This window comes from Sarcophilus harrisii, chromosome 4, assembly GCF_902635505.1.
Source record: "Sarcophilus harrisii chromosome 4, mSarHar1.11, whole genome shotgun sequence".
NCBI lineage: Eukaryota > Metazoa > Chordata > Mammalia > Dasyuromorphia > Dasyuridae > Sarcophilus > Sarcophilus harrisii.
The window spans coordinates 32,116,205-32,129,119 of record NC_045429.1 but is presented as its reverse complement, the minus strand read 5'-3'; the positions used below and the strand labels follow the sequence as shown (position 1 = coordinate 32,129,119).

At 44.5% G+C, this 12,915-nt stretch overlaps 2 protein-coding genes across 10 annotated transcripts in view; one reads left to right on the top strand and one right to left on the bottom strand.

Moving 5' to 3' along the window:
* Window positions 1-2,936, bottom strand: part of GLMN (glomulin, FKBP associated protein) — a 45,188-nt gene extending 42,252 nt beyond the window's left edge. The window contains exons 1-3 of one of the 5 annotated variants that reach the window (XM_031969326.1): window positions 2,584-2,638; window positions 531-615; window positions 94-176 (exon numbers count right to left, since the gene is read on the bottom strand). In XM_031969326.1, the coding sequence (XP_031825186.1) occupies window positions 94-132 (39 nt within the window). In that variant the 5' untranslated portion in view covers window positions 133-176; window positions 531-615; window positions 2,584-2,638. The other 4 variants (XM_031969325.1, XM_031969324.1, XM_031969327.1 and 1 more) reach the window with 4 other exon arrangements.
* Window positions 2,937-3,056: 120 nt separating this feature from the next.
* Window positions 3,057-12,915, top strand: part of RPAP2 (RNA polymerase II associated protein 2) — a 78,060-nt gene continuing 68,201 nt past the window's right edge. For 4 of the 5 annotated variants that reach the window (XR_002770051.2, XM_023501620.2, XM_031969322.1 and 1 more), the window contains exons 1-6: window positions 3,057-3,339; window positions 6,189-6,234; window positions 10,727-10,841; window positions 11,049-11,147; window positions 11,352-11,417; window positions 12,399-12,487. Coding sequence is in view for 4 of the 5 variants with exons in the window: in XM_023501620.2 (XP_023357388.1) it covers window positions 3,264-3,339; window positions 6,189-6,234; window positions 10,727-10,841; window positions 11,049-11,147; window positions 11,352-11,417; window positions 12,399-12,487 (491 nt within the window). In the remaining variant the exon portion in view is untranslated. The remainder of the gene's footprint in view (window positions 3,340-6,188; window positions 6,235-10,726; window positions 10,842-11,048; window positions 11,148-11,351; window positions 11,418-12,398; window positions 12,488-12,915) is intronic. The other variant, XM_023501619.2, reaches the window with a different exon arrangement.

Sequence of the window (12,915 nt, the reverse complement as noted above, 5' to 3'; positions counted from 1 at the left end):
AAACTGAATTGTCCTGTACAAAGTGTTCTCTTGTACACATGAGTTACAGTATGAAAGGGAGTGTTTTATTTTTGTTCAAAGAAAAAGACTTACACATCTCTTTATTATGGCCTGAAGTTCCTCCACAGCCATTCCTGAATTCTGGACTTTCCTTTCAGCTTTACTGTAGAGACACACTAGAAATAAAATCATTGCTCTTATTTACACAGCCTGCTTTAATGTTTACAACATACCTTATTTGCATTATTTATCTGACTGTCACGACAACTTGTTTATTATTATTATTAGGTTCATTATTATTGTTTTCATTTTACAGGTCAGGAAACTGAAGTTGTTTAAGGTAAAGTGTTCTCATAGCTGAGATGGAACACGAATCCAGGAGATGGGACTCCAGCATTGAGTGTGACTCTACACGGAGGGTTGTCAAACTCAAATAGAAATGGATCTTTCCAGGCCACATTGGGAACCACAAATTAACCTTCTTTATTGTATTGTTCTTGTCTTTATTTTGTTAAACCTTCCCCAATTACATTTTACTCCTGCTGCTCAGCCTCACTCTGGAGTTTTGCAGGAGCCTCTGGCCTTCCTCCTGAAATCACACCGCCTCCAGAAATACTGCGATTAACAAATGCAGATATTTTATTATTACATTAAGGGATGGTATGTATAATTATACTTCTGCATTATGAAAAATCTAAGAGAGAATTTTAAGAGTTTAGCAAAGTCATCATAGAACTTTAGCAGTCTATGTAAATATTCAAGATGATTAAAAAACAAAAAACAAACGCTGATATTTTAAAAATGAACTTATGTTCTCTAAGTTTTCTGGTTCTATACTGACATATTGATATGGATTTTTTTTTTTTTTGAGCTATTTCCTCACTCTAATCACTAAGAAATCCCAAGTTTAATTCAGTTCTCTGGTTCTTCATACCAGGGTTTCTTAAGCTTTTTTCCATTCATGATCCCTTTTTTACCTGAGAAATTTCTACACAATCCTTGATATATAAAATAGTATAAAATATACTGTAATATTATATACAGCATATGTATAGTATAATAATATAAAATAAAATATATTAAAATACAGTACAATATATTTAATAGCGGTATGATATATTTAAAATATATTTAAAAGTACATACGAGGTAAAGAAACCAAACATTCACTAATAAGAAATCAGAATTTCATGGCTGCCAATTCAATTGGGGAGGGGGCCGTCCAGAGTTTTAGAAGCTTTGCTCTCCACTGACGGGGGAAGGGCTTCTGTACCATTCTTGAATTCTATCCTTGTCGGGTTCCATGGGAGATCCCACTATTCTAATGTCCCAGGCATGGTCCCTCCCAGGGTGGTGGGCTCAGGTGCGGAAGACGCCCTAGAAATCACCGAGGGCATCCTCATCACCCACCAGCACTAGGGGCGGGCTCTGGGATTCTGAAGCCACAGCGCTCAATCCAACAAATATTGATTAAGGGATTGATTAGGTCCAAGCCCTGAGAATGCTTAGACAAAAGGAAAAACGTATTTAATCTTGGCCTTCCAAGAATTTACTTCTCTTCTCTTCCCTATGGCCCCCCCTTCCTTTGGCTTCAGCATCACCGGGCCGATTGATGAACAGCTCTCAGTTTACAGAACAGGAAACTGAGTCCCGCAGAGCTGGAGAGGAGGGAAATTGAATAGAAGCTTTACAAAAAAAAAACAAAAAAAAAAAAACTTTTATGATAGCGGTCAACCCCATCAATGTCGGGTGATCAACACCTGACCTGGGCTCCGAAGCGCCTACTGTGTGCTAGGCCCTCAATCCCTAGCAACGAAGCGCCTACTGCGTGCCAGACCCTCGACCCTCGGCAACGAAGCCCCTACTGCGTGCCAGACCCTCGACCCTCGGCAACGAAGCGCCTACTGCGTGCCAGACCCTCGGCAACGAAGCGCCTACTGCGTGCCAGACCCTCGACCCTCGGCAACGAAGCGCCTACTGCGTGCCAGACCCTCGACCCTCGGCACCGAAGCGCCTACTGCGTGCCAGACCCTCGACCCTCGGCAACGAAGCGCCTACTGCGTGCCAGACCCTCGACCCTCGGCAACGAAGCGCCTACTGCGTGCCAGACCCTCGACCCTCGGCAACGAAGCGCCTACTGCGTGCCAGACCCTCGACCCTTGGCAACGAAGCGCCTACTGCGTGCCAGACCCTCGACCCTCGGCAACGAAGCGCCTACTGCGTGCCAGACCCGAAGAAAAGGCCAACCGGTCCTCATCCTCCAAGGGCGGGCGTCCCGCACCTCGAGTCGTCGTGAGTGACCCTCCCCATTTTTACAGGTGGAGAAAACTGAGGAGCAGAGCTTGAAATGACCCGTCCGAGTCCCGCGGCTGGCGAGTGCCCGCGAATCCCGCCTGTGCGCCCCCTCCGATGGGCGCTTCAGCCGACATTCAGAGCCGCGCGCCCCGGACGCGCCCCGCCCCCCCTCGGAACCTAGGGCTGGGCCGAGTCCGGAGGCTGCCCGAGAAGCCGCGGGCGTGAGGCTGAAGCCCCGTGCGGCGCTCTCCCCGGTCGCCCGACCGCCGCTGCCGGCCCCTGCGCCTACCTGACCCAACACTATCCCGTCGGGCCTGGGCCTCCTCCTCAGCTCCGGCCTCGTCGAGGCTCCGCCCCGGCTCCGCCCCGGCCCCGCCCCACACTGCGCGAGGAGGAAGTGGGGCGGCCAATGGCGGAAGTGCCGAGGTCCCGCCCCTGACCTCTTCCCACGCTGTACCTGGAGCCTCGGTGCGCTCCCGGCTGCGGATTGGAGGAAGGCGGGATTGGCGGCGCGGCCGTCCTGAGAGACGAACTGAGACCCTGCCTCTGACCCCGCCCCCATCCTGCCCCACGGCAAGAGGGGAGGTGGAGCCCTCGGTGGGACAGTCAATGGTTGTGGAGCTGGGGTCCCGCCCTGACCCCGCCCCCTGCCTTACCTCCCGGGTCCCGACGTGGGGAAAGGAGGAAGAGGCGCCGTGATGACGTCACTGATGACGATTGATCCCCGCCCCAAACGCGCATCCCAGGCGGCTCTGGGAGGAGGAGGAGGAGTCTGGGGCGGGCCCGGGATGGGGCCGTCCTGGCGGATGAGCTTAAGCCCCGCCCCTAAAACGCGTCCCTGGCGGCTCTGAGAAGAGGAGGCGGACCGGGGGCGGGGCCGTCATGGCGGACGAGCTAAGGCCCCGCCCCTGACACAAGTCCCCGGCGGCTCTGGAAGGAGGAGGAGGAGCAGGCGCTGCTGCGGCCGTCATGGAGGACGAGCTGAAGCCGCGGCCCCGTGGCGGCTCCCGGAACCGGAGCGCTCGAGCCGCTCGCAGAGGCGCAGGTGAGAGCCGGGGCCCACGGACGCCGTCCCACGGGGGGCCTGAAAACTCCCACTAGAGACGCGGCCCCCCTTAGAGGATGGGGACCCCCTTAGGAAGGGGGGACCCCCCGAGACAGGAACCCCCTTAGAGGATGGGGACTCCCCGAGAGAGAAGAACCCCCATGGAGGATGGGGACCCCCTCTTAGAGGATGGGGACCCCCTTAGAGAGAAGAACCCCCATAGAGGATGGGGACCCCCTTAGAGGTTGGGGGCCTCCCTTAGAGAGAGGAATCCCCTTAGAGACTGGGGACCCCCTCTTAGAGGATGGGGACCCCCTTAGAGGGGGAACGGCTTTAGAGGATGGGGACCCCCCCAGACAGGAACCCCCTTAGAGGATGGGGACTCCCTTAGGAAGGGGGGACCCCCGAGACAGGAACCTCCTTACAGGATGGGGACTCCCCGAGAGAGAAGAACCCCCATAGAGGATGAGGACCCCCTCTTAGAGGATGGGGACCCCCTTAGAGAGAAGAACCCCCATAGAGGATGGGGACCCCCTCTTAGAGGTTGGGGGCCTCCCTTAGAGAGAGGAATCCCCTTAGAGACTGGGGGTCCACCTTAGAGCAATCTCCCTGGAGGATGAGGCCTCCTTAGGGAGGGGAACCTTTTTAGAGGCTGGGGACCCTCAGAGAGGGGAACCCCTAGAGAGGATGGGGGACCCCCTTTGGGAGAGGGGATTCCTTAGAGGGACCTCTCTTGTAGAGAGTGAAGACCCTTCTTAGAGAGGTCTCCACTTTGAAGAATGGGGATCCTCCCCCGCCCCAGAGAGGATCAGGCAGTGCTCAGAGGGGATACCTGCCCCCTGGAAAGAGGAGCTCTCCTCCCCTTACCAGGCCAGGGGCTCTCTCACTGCTTCCTTCAGCCTGTCAGGTGTAGAACCTGGGAGTGGGGAGTTGGGGGTCTGTCCCTGTCCGGCCCAGGATGTTAGACCCAGGTCAGCTGGAGGCCCAGAGGCCAGAGAGCTCTTCCCCGGGACCGCGGGGGACCTAAGGCCTTTGAGATCGTTCAGGATTTGGGCCCTTTTGCCTGGGCCAGGGCAGATTAGTCATTCCTCCCCAGGCGTGAATCTCTCTGACCACAGTCACTTCACACCTCCATGGTTCTGTCCATGTAGGTAATTTGGTTTGGTGCTGTTTTTGAAAAAGAGGCTGGGATGGTGATGGAGAATTCTGGGTAGCTTGTGATGGGGGGCCAAACTGAGAGCTCTGAATATGGGGTGGCAACCTGGAGTCACTTGGCCCTCCAGGGACAGCGGGCATCCCCACTTCTCCGGAAAGATGGAGTTAGAGAAGTCAAGCTCTTTGTGGGCTCCAGTGACAAGGCCAGTAATCGCGTGTCTGGAGAGTTGTACAAATAGTAACTCATTTCATCCCCTTACACGAGGGGGAGGGCAAGTAGTCGGGGGGCTCTCGTTCTCATCCCATTTTACAGAGGAGGAAAGCAAGGCAGAGAGGTTAAGTGATTTGCTGCAAGGCCTTCTCTTCTGAGTCTGGGCAACTTCAGGCCAGGAAAGTCTCCATGGAGGAGATAGAACTTGAATTAGGCCTTTGAAGACAGTTGTGCCTTAAGTGGGAGGGGGAGTAAGGAAACGTCAGCAGGAGTGTGGCAAGACAGCCATTTACACAGCTGAAGGCTTTCTGGAAGACCAGCATCTATGCTTTCCCTGGCTTGAAGACCTGGAGCTTGGGGAAAAGCCATCCCTCTTCTGGGTATCTGAGCACTAGGACACTTTTCCTAGTTAACGCCTAAACAATTCCTTTCTGCAGTTTTCAATTGCAAATGCGTTCTCTTAAGGCCCCTCTCCTATGGCCAAACAAAGCTAATTCCTCTTCCATGTGAAGCAGATATCATTGCCACTCCCCTACCCCAAGTTCCTCTCTTCTCCAAGCTGAATGTCCCCACTTCTTCAGCTAATTCTCCTGTGTCGCCATCCTGAAGCTCCCATTTTCAGGTTCCTAAATCCTTCAGATTTTTTAAAGACCACTATCTAGTCACCCTGCTGCCACTTGGGAAGTTGGGTTTTTTGAATCCACATGTAGCTCACACCTCTGATCTCTTCCCCTCTAATTGTGCACATCTAATCTCTTCCAAGCCAAGCTTTCTCGTCCTCTTGGTCTTGTCCTGCAAATACTTCATGTTGTATTCACCTAACTTTAAACTGAAATTTTGTTTATTAACTTTCCATTACATTACATACGCATCAGACACCATTGGGGAAGAAGAGAAAGACAAAATCAAAATGCTCTCTTTGTTGTTCCCTATTCTGTTATACTGCAAGAATGGTAGAGTGACTTTATGTGGCAAAACTCTTTAGGCCACATTCTTAAGGCCTGAACCAGATTGAAATATAATTGGGAAATATTTAACAAAATAAACAAAAACACAGGATAACAGATAATGTTAATTTGTGGTTTTCTAAGTCAATATTTGACAGAGGGGATCTGTTTCGAGTTTTTTTTTTTTGTCACCACTGATATTCAGGAACCATTTGAATAGCAAAGGCTATCCTTAGATTGTCCCCATTTTAGGGACGGGATTATTGTTTTTAAAACTTTGCTTTTTCCCTCTATTTAGACTAAAATCCTTCTGCACTTTTACCTAAGAATGATGTTACCCAGTGTTTCCCTTAAAAAACAAAAAACAAAAAACAAAAAAAAACCGGTTCCTTAACTTAAATATAAAATGATACGCCATGAAGGACATGTATGGAAAAGAAGGAAAGAAAAGTTAATTTGCTTTATTTGGTCAGGGCTCTGCCTCAGGTGCTATTGGCATCCTCTTGACCTTTATTTGGTATGTGGTTTTTTCACAGGTAGTAAAGAAACCAATGCTTCAAAAAATGAAGAAGCTTCTAAAAGGTATGGCAATTATTAGCATCCTTTGGTTTGTCTATTTTTCCTCTACTAGGCAATGTTAATTACTATTATCAAATTTGAATTGTGTGTTGTGATTGTGATGAGAGTTTCTTAAAGGAAATAAGTTGGTGTTTGAAAGAAGCTTCGAGGTTGCTATTTTCTCTGTACATGAAGACACTCTCTGAAAACCATCACCCAGCTCTGCCACTGCTTGAGTATCTATTTGAACAACTTAAGTGCTCACTCTTTGTGAGACCCTGGGGATCCTTACTAGAAATTTTAAAAAGCTAAAGAGTAGTGATTTAGGGGTTTGTCCAGGTTAAGGTGCCCATGGGACCTCTGATTGGAGGTAATATTAGAATAAGGCTCAGGAGGGTGCTGGATGTACTGCTCTGCAAGCCATCTGCCTAGAGTAGATTGTGTAGAGAAGAAGGGGAGAAGAGAGACGCAAAAAGAAGGGAAAGAAGTGAGGACCAGGACAAAGTCTTAGAGTACAGCCACCACTGTGGCAAAGACATGAAGAGATGAACCAACAAAGGAGACGGAAGAAAAGGAAGAAGGGAGGAGGGAAAGGCAACCAGAAGCCAGGAAGCACCTTCTGTGTGCCAGGTATTGGGCTATGTACTTTGCAAATATTTGCTCCTCACAAAAACCCCTTGAGATAGGTGCTATTATTAACCCCATTTTATAGTTAGAGGAACTAAGGAGGGTGGGGGGATTTGGAGCCAAGATGGTGGAGGAAAGGCAGGAACTTTCTCTCTCCCAAACTGCCCCAATTCCTTTAAATAATGACTTGAAGCAAATTTTAGAGTGTCAGAACAGCCAAAACGATGGAGCAGAACATTTTGCAGCCCAGGGCAACTAAGAAACTCAGCAGAAAAGGTGTATGACATAAGGATGAGATCCAGCATACGGTCCCAGTGCAGGGAGCCCTGCACAGCCCCAGCCTGGCTGGACCCCACTTCCGAATCAGCAGCAGTCCTGGGGGCTTCCAGACCTCAGCCCAGAGACACCAAAGAGGAGCTGGAAGGTCAGCAGAAAAGGTCTGTGGACCAGAGTAAAAGCCTGGCCTCGCAATCCCAGGGCAGGCTGGCACAGCCCAGCTCTGGGTGGAACCCCAGCATCAGAGAGGCGGGACCTCTGAGTCAGCAGCAATGCTGGAGGCTTCTGGACCTCTCAGCCTAGGGATCCCAGGGAGGATTTGGAAGGTCAGTAGAGAGGCTCTGTGGCAACAAGAGGGGAGTCTGGTGTGCAGTCCCAGGGGCCAGCACACCAGATCTTACTGCTGCAGTGGGGCAGAGACACTCCTAACAGCTCCAGGGCAGAAAACAGTGCTTGTGGTCAGTCCTGAAAGGATTTCTGAAAACAGCTGCACAAAACCCCTAAAGCTTGGGGCAGTGCACCCTCCATCCTGGAAACAGAGCTCTACTTTAAAAGAGTTACAAGATGAATAACAGGCTAGGAAAATGAACAGACAACATTCCGACCTTTGAAAGTTATTATGGTGATAAGGAGGATCAAAACACACACTCAAAAGATGATAACAAAGTCCTACATCCAGGGCCTCCAAAAAAAATTAAGAATTGGATCAAACTATTGAAGAACTCAGAAGGGACTTTGAAAATTAAGTAAGAGAGATAGAGAAAAAATTAGGGAAAGAATTGAGAGAGGTGCAAAAGGAAATACAAAAAACTAATGAGAATGCCATAAAAAGTAAAATTAACTAATTGGAGGAAAAGGTACAAAAGCTCACTGAAGAAAATAATTCCTTAAAAAATAGAATTGAGCTAATGAAAGCTAATGACTTTATGAGAAATCAAAATATAATAAAAGTAAAACCAAAAAAAAGAAAGAAAAGTAGAATATCTCATTGGAAAATAGATCCAGGAAAGATAATTTAAAAATTATTGGTCTACCTGAAAGTCATGATTGAAAAAAGAGGGAAGATATCATCATTCAAGAAATTATCGAGGAAAACTGTCCTGATATTCTGGAACCAAAGGGTAAAGTAGAAATTGAAAGAAATCACTGATTACTTCCTGAAAGAGATCCCAAAATAAAAACTCCAGGAATTTTATAGCCAAATTCTGAAACTCCCAGGTCAAGGAGAAATAATTCAAGTATAGTGGAGCCACAGCTAGGATAACACAAATTTTAGCAGCTTCTACAGTAAAGGATTGGAGGGCTTAGAATATGATATTCCAGAGAGCAGCGGAGCTAGTATTGCAACCAAGAATCACCTACCCAAAAAACTGAGTATAATCCTTTGGAGGAAAAGGTGGTCATTCAATAAAACAGGATTTTCAGGTGTTCATGATGAAAAGACCAGAGCTGAAAGGAAAATTTGATTTTCACATAAAAGACTCTGGAGAAGCATAAGGAGGTCACCAGGAAAGTGATATCATAAGGGACTTAATAAGTTTATCTGTTTACAATCCTACATGGGAGAATGATACTTGGAACTCATTATAATGTTCTCATTATTATGGCATTTAGGAAGAATATGTATAGACAGAGGGCACAGGTATGAGTTGAATATGAAGGGATAGTATCTTCTTTAAAAATGATAAAATTAAGGGGTGAAAGAGGAATGTACTGGTAGAAAGGGAAAGGGGGAAGTGGAATGGTGCAAATTATCTGCCATAAAAAAGAGGCAAGAAAAGACTTTTACAGAGGAAGGGAAGAAGGAGAGTAAGTTAACCTTATTTTCATCAGAATTGGCTCAAATAGAAAATAATATATACTCAGTAGAGTATAGACATTTATCTTATTGCAAGAAAATAGGGAGGAATAAGATCTGGGATGGGGAGGAGGGTGATAAAAGAAGACATATTGGGGAAGGGAGTGATCAGTAGCAAAACACTTGAGAGGCGCAGGATAAAAGGAGAGAGAAAATAAATGGGGAAAATACAGTTAACAATAGTAATTGTAAAAAAAAAATTTCAAAGCAAGTTTCTCTGATGAAATATTATTTTTCTTTGGGAAATGATGAGCAGGATGCTCTCAGGAAAAAATAATAACCTGGAAAGTCCTTCATGAACAAAATGATATATACTGTATACAAAGTACTAACAATGTTCTGAGATGACCAGCTGTAAGTGAATTTGTTATTCTCAATAATATAATTATCCACAAATACTCTGAAGGACTTATGATGAAAAATCATATCTATACTCAGAGAAGGAACTGATTGTGTCTGAATATACATTGAAGCATTCTCTATTTCTCTCTCTCTCTCTTTATTTTTAACTTAATTTTTCTTGAAGGTTTTATTTCCATTAGACTGGGAGATTTATGTTTTCTTTCAGAACTTGACTTTTATGGAAATATTTTGTATTATTTCACATGTGGTTTCTCAAAAATCTTAAAAACGAATGTAAAAAAATTGGTTTTCAGTGTAATTGGGGGGGAAATATTAAATTAAAAATTTTAAAAGAATGAAGGAACAGACTCATATAGAAATATTCAAGATACTGCTTTTTATTACAACAAAGAACTAGAAGCAAATGGCTTTTAAAACCCTTCAAAAAAATTAAATAAAAAAAAAAAAGTAACAGGCAGAGACTTGCCTGAGGTCCTACCATCAGTAAGTGTATGAGGCTGAATTTTGAACTTAGCTCCTCCTGACTCCAGGTTTAATTCCGTGTCCACTATGACACTGAACTGCCCAGGAAAACTGGGATTCAGTAATGTGCTGCAGATTTAGGAAGGAGACACTGTACATGTATTAGGGATGGTCAGCTGTGTCAAATACTGCAGGGGGTTCTAGACACAGAACTGAGAAAGATCATGAAATAGAGACATCTGAGTCACGTGATGAGACGGAAAGCTATATGGCTACAGGTTAAATGGGTGGGAAGAGGCCATGATGTAATGGCTTCTAAGAGGAGGGATCGAGGGGGACTGAGGCCCAGTAAGCCCAAGGGAAGGGTCTTTATGTTCTCTCTAATTCAGCCACTCCGTCATTCTTGCTGGCCTCTCTGTCTCTCCTGCCTCAGAGCCCTGGACACATCCAACTTCCTTCCTTAGTTTTAACGCTCAATCCAAGCACTGGCTCTCTAGGATGCTTCCCTGCCTAATTCTCCCTCCCTCTCCCCAAATTACTTCACATTTTTGCAACTTCCCGCAAATAAGGATTCGTTTTGCAGACAAGAAAGAGCTTCTCTTTTTAGTGTTTTCAGGTCTGGCTCCCTCTAAGCTGAGACATTAGGGAGGACAAGAGGAGACTCAGTCCTCTGATCTCACAAAACTCTGCTTCTTACCTGTTTCCTCTTTTGGTGTGTGCTGCAACTCAGTCTTCTTGTACAGGCCACTAATTGAATGTTCCTATAGATTTATATTTGTTTTTTTAATGGGAAGATGTGTTTTTTATGGCAAAATGGGGTTATTTGTTGGCAAAACAGAGAGATCTATTGCTGATCTAATTAATGAGAAAATAATGGGTAATAATGATGATTATAAAGGTAACACTTTTTATTTTTTTTAAACATTATAGGAAAGCTGAACTGGAGGCAGCTATAAGAAAGAAAATTGAATATGAGAGAAAAGCCTTGCATATTGTAGAACAACTTTTGGAAGAAGACATTACAGAGGAATTCCTTATGGAATCTGTAAGTGTTTTGAAGTTTGTGATGAGTTGTTTACTGTTGTCTTAAAGAGAACTTGGCAGACATATGGGGAGAGAGGTTGGGGAAATTACAGACTTCTGTGCAAAAAAAAGTTTGTTCTCTCTCTATTTTTGCAAGTTGTAAGGAAGTCTATGAGTATATTCTTAGTCCAATCCTGGTAAAGTCTCCATGTTCCCTTTTTCCCTACAGGGGAAGCACATTACATCTGCACATTACAAGGATATTGTGGAAGAACGCTTCATCATCCATCTCTGTGGTTACCCTTTATGTCACAACCAACTAGGAAATGTAAGTCATTTTTAGTTAAGAGATGTGCCGACTACATTATGGCTTTGCTTTTGTAACTAACAAGATAGTTGAAGCGAGTTAGTGGGTACTATAGCTTAGTCAGTGCTGTATGTAAATGGGATATTCAGCTAGTGATAAGAGACATGTTTCTTTTTTTGAATTTCTCATTCTGATCTCCTTGGTAAAACTCTGTTCTATTTTTAGGTACCAAAACAGAAATATAGGATTTCTACCAAAACAAATAAAGTTTATGATATAACTGAAAGAAAGGTAAGCTTTAAGGACTAATTTTAAGAGCCTTAAAGAACTTGGAGTGATTTTAAAGATCATTTCATATATGAGTATAAATTTGGAATTTTGAGTGTGAACACTTTAACTTGTATTTAAGAAAGGGGAAAGCAGAGAACAAAAAATCCCCTTGTTTTAAAAATTATAATTATATAATTTTCCTATTTGAAAAAAAATCATAAATGTCATTCCTTTTGTTTTCACTTATGAATATTTCACATATATAAATAAAACAAGTAAGTGCTTTTAAAAAAAGGTTTTAAATTGGCAGCACCCCTTCCTCAAAATTTAAACTTCATTTAAATGCTTGGGCTGTTGCAGGAGCCTGCTTGTGAGTGTGTCTGCTTCAAGTATCTCCTCACTCCAGGCTGTCTTCCATGCAGCCTTTAATTTCCAAAATTCCAGGTTCAGTCATGTCACCTCTATACTCCTCTGGCTTTCTGCTGCTTCTAGGATGGATATAAAATCCTTGTTTGGCGTTCAAAGCCCTTCCTGACTAGCTCTTTCTCCAATCTTCCTCCAGTCTCCTTATACCCGACTCCCATCACATCCAGCAACACTGAACTCCAGGCAGTAAAACTTTTGTTGCCTGAGTTCAAGATCATTTTTTCGGGCTGTCCCCTATGACTGGAGACTCTCCCTTCTCTTTGTCTTCTGCTTTTCCTAACTTCCTTTAAGTCCCAGTCTACCTCCTACAAGAAACCTTCCCCGGCCCTTCTTTATTCTAGTGCCTTGCTTCTGTTAATGATTCCCTCTTCATCCTGTGTGGATTGTTTGCTTGTTGTCTCCTTCATTAGATTGTAAGATTGTGGAGAGCAGGCACTGTTTTTGTATCCCCAGAGCTTAGTCCAGTGCCTGATACATAGTTGATGCTTAATGTTTATTGATTGATTGAAAGAAAAGTTAAGTAAACTAAAAAATTAAAATGCAAAAAGTGTTTTTTAATGCTTTCCTTATCTTCAGTATTTCTGCAGCAATTTTTGTTATCGAGCATCTAAATACTTTGAAGCTCAGATTTCCAAGAGTCCATTGTGGGTTCGAGAAGAAGAAAGGTAATTTAAGTCATAATTTTAAAGCATTTCTTTTACTTTCTTTAGTGGGAATAGTTGAGAGGTGGCAAGTATTTTACTTGAAAGCTTTTTTATGTAAGAAACACAGGAAAACCCCTTAACCTTTAATTATTTAAAACCAATCCCTAATTAACCAGTTTTATTGTAATCAGCCAATTAGAAAGATAAATTACTAATTAATAAAAATATTGTGATCAGGAGATAAAATGTTAGCTTTTGGGCATTGCTGGTTACTGCTGATATTTATGCAGACTCCTAATTTTAATTCGTTGCTTTAGCTTGTGATTTGGTTTTAAACTCTAAGGGCTTGCTCCCAATTATTCCAGTGGTTTCCTGGCCCTGCTTGTTGAAGTTGAATACTGAATTGATGACTCATCTTCAAATCATTAAAATTTGTCTTCTCTGTTACA